General features: G+C 42.1%; 1 protein-coding gene and 1 pseudogene across 2 annotated transcripts in view; both read right to left on the bottom strand.

Moving 5' to 3' along the window:
- The window catches only part of LOC118325632 (dual specificity mitogen-activated protein kinase kinase 6), a 37,233-nt gene extending 36,495 nt beyond the window's left edge, over window positions 1-738 (bottom strand). Inside the window, exon 1 of one of the 2 annotated variants that reach the window (XM_035658398.1) lies at window positions 653-738. Coding sequence is in view for 1 of the 2 variants with exons in the window: in XM_035658382.1 (XP_035514275.1) it covers window positions 357-447 (91 nt within the window). In the remaining variant the exon portion in view is untranslated. Of the gene's footprint in view, window positions 1-356 lie in introns of both variants that reach the window. The other variant, XM_035658382.1, reaches the window with a different exon arrangement.
- A 1,993-nt stretch (window positions 739-2,731) lies between these two features.
- LOC118332053 lies at window positions 2,732-7,622 on the bottom strand (annotated as a pseudogene).
- Window positions 7,623-8,091: the final 469 nt, after the last annotated feature.

Here is an 8,091-nt window from a genome sequence, read left to right as displayed (position 1 = left end):
GACACGGCTTTCGTTATTTACCTTGCGCAACGTGCACGAGCCGTGCATCAACTCGTGCAGAGTTTATTATAAAGAGTTGCAGTGTCCTTGTCTATCTCGTGACTGTTTAAAGGCGCCCAACATCCCTGCCTGCCTGCGCGCCGCCGACACCGTCAACGTGAGTGAGCGCAGACAGCATCGTCTTACCAGGAACTGTGCAAAGGGGAAGATCTGAAACAGGAAATGCAACTGACCCTTCTAAAACCATGTAACTTTAAAATGCACCGGCCGTGCTCGACCTGCAGCGGTGCATGTTGCACACCGTGCAGCCGTGATTGCATGTCGGTAGTTTTGCACGGATCGTTCGGTGTTCTTACCTCGGTTCGGCTGAGACATTTCCCCTTTGCTTTGATGAGGGGGAGGGGAAGCACAAAAGACTTTGCCTTCTTTCTCACTCCCTCCCTCCATCGCCCTCGCACTGGAGCTTCAGCGGCTCGCTTTGCAACAAAAGATGCAAAATACGAGCCTCGATCTTCATGCACTTGGAGCCTTTTTGCGTCCGAGGCGTGCGTGTCCGTGCGGGCAGCGCGGGTACAAGTGCACAGCGCGCACCGGCGACGGGGAAAGAGGTTATTTTGCAATTGCACTGCAAAGAATTCTCCGCAGCACTTACATGATGGGCCAAGGCTGGCAGCTGAAAGCTCCTAACTTGGATCAGTGTGAGCCCCTGCGAGAGAACGCTCTTCCTGCTTGGAGCGCAGGGGAGTCTGGGAAATGTAGTCCCGTGCAGAAATAACAGCGAGCTTATTTACGTCTCGGTGCAGGTGTGTTGAGCAGTGACAGTCACTCAACTTTAGCACCGTTTTGGAAATACTTGTACTGTATTAATAACTTAATGTTTGTGTTTATTCTGCTGCTGTTCTTGTGTACACTGTGAGAAACATACACCATATATACTCACTATTATTAATTAGATATAACATTGTAATATTTTTGGTTTTGAGTAAATATAAATTAAATCAGGCACTTTCTAGTTACCCATTTAATATGAGTGGATGCAACGAGAAAGGAAAAATAGAGTTGAGTTGATGTGAAAAAAAGTGTTTTTTAATAATTCTAATAAAAGTTAATTTAAATTTAAATATCTATGATATATAATTGAGTATAATCACCTACATTATAAATAATTGAATTGAATTGAAAGTGAATTTGACAGGAAGCGCTCTTTGTGTGTAATTACATTAGGTTGGATTCACTCTTTCTATTAGTAATTAAATAAACACATTTTATTTAACTAGAAAAAGTGACTTTCATTCCAAACACTTGATTTTTACTTAAATAAGGACACCAATGACACCATTATATTAAATATATTTTACTTAATTCATTATTTAAAATCTATATGACCACAGAAACGTTTATTACAGTGTAGTATTTTGCAAATGGAGATTTCTAAATACAAAATATATGATCAGCTCATAAAATATGATGTCATATTACAGATTACTCTACAGTGGAGGAAGTAGTCAGGTTCTTTAATGAAGTAAAAGTAGTAATATCAGTTTATTAATAGTAAAAGCTAAATGTAGTTTGAATATAAAAAGTAAAAGCTATTAATATACTTTAATATTATTGGAATGTTATTACTAATGCATTAACATGTAGCTGGTTCAGGTAGAGTTTTTTATTTTTAGTTTCAATTATTTTATATAATGTAGTTTAATCTTAATAATGCATCATGTTTTATACACTGATTACATATTGTTATGTAAAATATAACTATAAAGATCACTGCAGCTGTCAGAGAAATGTAGTAAGAGTACATTTAGAGTACATTTGTTAAAATATTTCTCTCTGAGATGAAGGAGCAGTACTTAATAATAAATAAGTAATAGAGTAAATACACGTAGTTACACTTTAAAAAGTGCCCAACAGCCCATAAATCCACATTTTAATATTACCTTTAATTAAAATTCCACATTAATGCAACTGTAACAATAATACTATTATATAATACTTTAATATAATTTATTATATTTTTATCCTTTTCTACTCTTAGCTCTACATTTCCTCTGTGCTGCTGTGCTAAATTAGAATTTTCCCTATGGGGGATCAATAAAGGAACATCTTATCTTATCATATCTTATAATATAGTACTGTATATTCTAATTTAACACACTTTTACCTACTTTACATTTTCCTGATAATACTTACGTACTTTTACTCTCTAAATACAGACGTTTGCTTCTAATGGAGAATCTTTTCATGACGCTGTCGCTCCTTTTATTTAAAAAATAATAATGATATCTAATATAATAATAATGATGAATCTTTACCTGTATTAACAGTATAGACATGTCGTATTATAAATCCTTCTAAGACAAACTAATTTATGAATAAAATTGACTTCAGTAAAATACCTGAATACATATCGCCATATTAAAGTGATGGAAGCATGAAATAATGACAATCAGGACAATTAACTTTTGTTAATTTTTAAAACTTTATTAAAAATCTTTATTGTGAGGTAACATTGATTAATGCAACAGTGAATCTAGGTAACGTCAATCACATTAATGTGCTAACAACAAGGTACTCTGACATCTACTGTGGTTTGAAGGCTTGTAAGAGTGGTTTTTATAAATATATTAAAGTAAAAAGTAAAAACCAAATTCAGCCCAGTTTAAACCTAAACATCTAATTATAGTTTGATTTGCAAATCACCAAATCAGTGCTTACTGGGTGATGAATGACAACCGTAAACAGGGTAAAATAGCACCAATATTAACAATACATTAAAAAACAATACAAAGACAGTGTGGCAGGAACATGGATACAGCTGGTGATGTTCTGTAGTTGTCTTATTGTCAACAAATCTCATGAAAACAACAGTGTGTCAGTCTGTCTGTCAGGTTCAAGAATCTTTAAAAAACGGCTCACAAATGTTGAGTTTAATTTTTTTAAAGTGATTTATTTTTATCAAACATTTCTCAAACTGAAGGAAATTTATTGGGGACTATTTTCAGAGGCGGATTAATGTACATTTGGTACTCTAGTGAGTATTTGGGACATGTAACATGTAACCCAGTGCAACAGTGTGGCTCACTGAGGTGTTTTTAATAGATTTCGGACAATGGAGCTCTATGGCACAGGAAAAAGGAAAAGGATATATCAGGCTTTGATACACACACAATCCTCATAAGGATCAACTCATTGCTGGTTTTTGGTCTTTTCATGGGATTTGTTGTCAGTAAAAAACTATAGAACTTGCACCAGATCATCCTATAAGAGATTCAAATGATTTTACACATGATTTACAAACGTCACGAGTCAGGCGATAGCGTGTTAGTTCCCAATGAAAATAGCAGTTGTATGAGCAAGATCTAAATATCACACAACGAGGAGGATTCAGATCCACGTCCCCATGATGTGATATGAGTGAGAAGTCGCTCTAGAAGGTTGGCTCGTGTGTGGTGAGTGTACGTGGCCAGAGAGCCGGGGGGGGGGAGGTTCAGTTCTTGGTGGTTATGAGGTCTGGTACAGCGGCTTCACCACAATATGGAGGAAGAGGGAGCTGTCGATGAGGTAATCAGACGTCCGACGATACAGTCGGCTTCAGCCAAGAAATCGCCGTTTTCCTCCGTGCTCTGGTGGAAGTTGTAGACGTGTTTCACCACCACCTTCCCCTTCTGGTGAGCCATCACAAGCACCGTCTTCTGGAAGTTCACCCTGCGAAATCTGCGCTGGATGTAGCCGGTGTGATGATGATGCGAGGGCGCCCTCACTTCCACACGTGTCGGCTGCATAGCGCCCGTCTCCGTTGTTCTCGGCCTCATGCTGAGGGGCACCAGCGTGGTGAGAACAGGGCGTTCCAAGTCACCCGCTTGCGTCGTGGCCGCTGGGACCAGCTGGGTCTGAAACTGGTGCTGCCGTCGTACTCGGTTGGGTTGCTGATGATCCACGGCGACCCCCACACTGCCGATAGGTAGTTCCTGGGCATGAAGAGGCTGCAGTTCACGTCAAAGTATTTGGCCATGTGCAGCGGCGACGCAGAGTGAAACTGGTAGGACATGTACAGCAGGTCGCGCACCGACTCCTGGTAGCGAGCAAGGACTGATGACTGGGTCTGCAGGCGGAAGAGCTCCCGTGGCGGCATCATGGCGTAGCGCACAGCTCTCAAAGCGTTCTCCACTGTCAGACCGTCTGGCTCATTCTGGATAATCCAGGCCTCCAGCGCTGCAAAGAGCTCCATCTCGCTCTGCAGGATGAGGTCCGAGCGCTGCAGCAGGGAATCAGCAAGTTGGCTACTGATGGTCACCCACTCTGCACTCTGCAGCACCGACGTCAGGTTCCAGGCCATGTACTGGAGACAGCTGTCCCTCAGAGTCACGTCCCCGGCCTGCAGGGCGTACTCGTACCAGCCCGCCACGTGGCCCGAGGAGGAGTCCCGGGCAAGATTCTGGGTCATGTACTGGGTTATGCCCTGCTGGAGACCCATCACTTGGTACTTAGTGGCCAGCTTGTGTAATGGTATGGCCTGGTCCAGACGCAGAGAAATCTCTCCACAGTACAGATACCTGCTCAGAGAGAGGAAGTAGAGATTGGATGCACATGAAGGAGCTTTTAAAGAACAACATTTTCTACTTCTGTAAAATAGAATGTGACCATTTAGCCTGAAACGGCTCCACAAATGTTTTTACCCACATCAGGACCCAATATTTTAAAGCTGCAATAACTTATTTTTGGCTACTTGGGGGCAAAATAACAAGTTGAAACCACAACCCTAGATTACATTATCAAACAGCAGCCATTAGTGCTCCCCCTGCCGGCCATTACATAGAATGCAGGTTCAGGTTTAAGACACTTCACAGACAGACGCTCTGTTCATTATATAAACTGTCAATGTGGCGAACAAAGGTTCATGGTATTTTGTTCAGCAGGATAATCTTCACAAATGAACTCCACCTTTATGATTTTTTAACCATAAATACGATCCCAAGAAGTAAAAAGTTAACGTTAGGCTATAAACTAACTACACCACGTTTACATGACTTCACTGTCATCACCAAAACAAAATGTGAAAATCTCTTAAACTCGTATTAACCACAGACTTTATTTCAGGCATCTCAACAAAACCCCAAAAACCTATTTACTTTGAGACAAGGGAACTGGAAGTTTTGGGGCTTTTACTGCTTTTATCTGATAGTGACAGGTTAAGACTCTTTTATACATGGGGGCACGCTCTACCAAGAGGGTGCCACTGGGTTTTAGGACTCACTCCTGCAGCACTTAGAACTTGTTTGCTTAAAACAACTGCTTGCTGCTTTCTGGAAATTATGTTTTTAAGAGCAGAGAGACTGAACATTAAAACCAAAACAATGAGCTAAAAGAGGCTAAAAAACGTTGTCATGACCCCTTTCAAAGTCGGTTGATTCATTGTTAATATGAAAATATTAATTAGTGGAGCGTTAATGACAATAATAAGTAACATCAAGGCATCTCTCCAAAAATGTATTCTGGCATTCAGTGAGAAGAAGTTTTTCTCAGTCTGGCCAAAGGCAGGTCGTCTGTAGTTCATCAGGTTTTGATCCACCTCATTAGCATTTGAGATAAAAATAGATTTTGTTATTGATTGCTGTTGCAGCACGGGCTCCACAGTGTCTTACTGCTCCACCACAGGAGCTGCTATTGAGCAACTCAGCAGCTCACTGATTGATCAGTTTGTTATATGTTGAACTCATCAGTGATTGTTTGTCTCAGATGTGGGGCGTTCACCTCTCTAAAGGGCGTGATAACTTGGTGAAGCAGATGGTGGATGTGACTAAAGGGACATATATTCTGTCTCACCTGATGAATTTGTCGAACACAGCGGCACAGTCGGAGCTCTCTTTCAGGACCAGCGTGCTGCTGTTGCGGCTCAGCAGCATCTCCTCGAACACGGGGCTCTGCAGGGAGAGCACCAGCGAGTGAGTCTGAATCACCTTCACCTCGTCTGCGCTGGGCGTCTCCACCCTGAGTGACACGTCACTGCCGTTGCCCTGGACCAGCAGGGCCTCCAGACGCTGCACCAGGGTCAGGGAGTGGCTGATGGTGTCCGCGCTGCCGCCACCGGCATCCTGGGCCCCGTCGACTCTCAGCATGCCTGGTGGAGGGGAATACATAGTTATAAGACTGTAAAGTAGTGAGAATTAGATTAAAGCAAGGATACAAAGACGAAAATACAAAAGAAAAAGTTTGCTTTCTTAGAGGAATGTACAGAGGTTGCATGGCAGTTATTTATTGGGGCAGATAGTGGGGCACTATCATCCAAATCCATGCCATTGATCAGTCCAGCTGCACTCGCTGTCTGGATAATGAGGGATTGTGGGTCACGTTTAATTAAAGCTTTGTCTCAGCTGAGGCACACCACCCCTCCTCCACCTCCTCTCCTCTGCAGAGCCCGCCGTTACTGTAACTGCTGCCATCTGAGCCTTGATTCATTCTCGCAAAGTGCGGTTCCTCTTTCTGATTCAGGATAAATATTTGGCACTTCCTTTCCCCCTGATAAAAACGGAACATGGCACAAACTTAGTCGTGGGTTTTGCTTGAAATCACAGCCTGGGTGCAGTTTCTGGTGCACACAGCCGAACGTAGTCAGTAAGACAGTCAGAGATCTCCTTTGTTTGGTGCAAAATAAAAAGTTTTCACCAAAGTCTAAAGCCTGGAGGAGAAGATATTCAAAGGTCGGTTTACCCAGGAAAAAAAGAGAAAAAAGCTGTTACATTTCAACTTTTAACTTGTCAAATAAGGGACGTAGATAACCTGCTGTTGTAGGTTTAATTAATAAATACCTTATTAGGGACTTATTTAAGTGAGGAGAGCAGCTAAATATAATTTTTTTGCACCCTCCCCAGCAATTTTCATATTTTATTATTAGTTAAATTGCAAAATATATGGCAAAAAAATGGTAAAGAAGAAGACTGTTTTCTATATGTCTATATGTCAAAATGCAGCTTCACATATGTTGTTAGTGTGTATGATCTAACTGTTAGCTATGTTGCAAGGGTAAGCTGAATTTAAATAGATATCCAGGATGATAAAAACATGAATTAAAGAGCCTCCAGTGCTGCTTTCCCAAAAAAAACTACCCTTTAGCCACATTTTCTAAACCACCCTATTCATTTTCGTACAGTCCCTTATTAGTAGAAAGTCCTTCTAATGGAAACAGCTCACAGGGTTTTTTATTTTTGTGTAATTCTGTTGGACCTACCCTTTAAATGCACTGCAGAATAAACAGCTTTTATTTTCATGAGGAGACATTCACACATAATTACTATTATCAGTCTGAAAACCATATCAAACACTCATTTGCTACATCGCCTCTGGCCTACACACCCAGAATCATCCAGCAACCAACTCAGTCAATTCTTTGTGTTGCTGCAAACTTACCTCAAATTAAACTAGATCAGACTACAAATTATCCAACGCCGCACACATCCTGCTTAATGATATCTGAGCCGGTAGCTGAAGCAGCACTGAACTTACCTGCTGCAGCTGCCCCCGAGTGCACGCACAGAACCAAAAACAGCATCCCAGTGCAGATCTGAACAACTTGTTTCACCATCCTTTCTCACTCGTCCTCCTCCACCGTGTCTGGATTCGTGTCTGCCCTGCTTGTGGAGGACGAGTGGGGGGTCTGTGTGTCAGAATGTGGGACGGGGGTTCCTCCTCGCCATATCCGGCCCACCGCCACGCACACAGAACCTCATCGATTGGTGGGTGGAAACCAGGCCTGGGTTGTTTCCATGACTACCACTTTGATTCCGACTTTCCTATCCTTGGGTATCAACGCTCACTGCATGACATTGATTTGATGAGGAGGCCGCAGGGACTCTCAGACAGCTGTGGAGGTGGGAGGCTGGGAAGGGGGGTGAGGAACAGCTGGGGTGTTCAGAGTCTGACTGAGTAAATTATTTAGTTATTTGATCTGTAGGTGAGTCTTTATCGCAGGAATCCTTCTATGATTGACGATATCTGTGAGCGCTGAAGCTCGATAACGAAGCACCAAGAATTTGGGACTCCACAGACTCCAGTTATGTGTGTCAGTGTGTTCACCCAGTTCAGTCAGTGTGC

Source organism: Morone saxatilis, unplaced genomic scaffold (genome assembly GCF_004916995.1).
Source record: "Morone saxatilis isolate NCDOM2014 unplaced genomic scaffold, NCSU_SB_2.0 Contig1, whole genome shotgun sequence".
Taxonomy (NCBI): domain Eukaryota; kingdom Metazoa; phylum Chordata; class Actinopteri; family Moronidae; genus Morone; species Morone saxatilis.
Note: the sequence above shows the minus strand (reverse complement) of the source record. Positions and strands in the feature narration are given on the sequence as shown.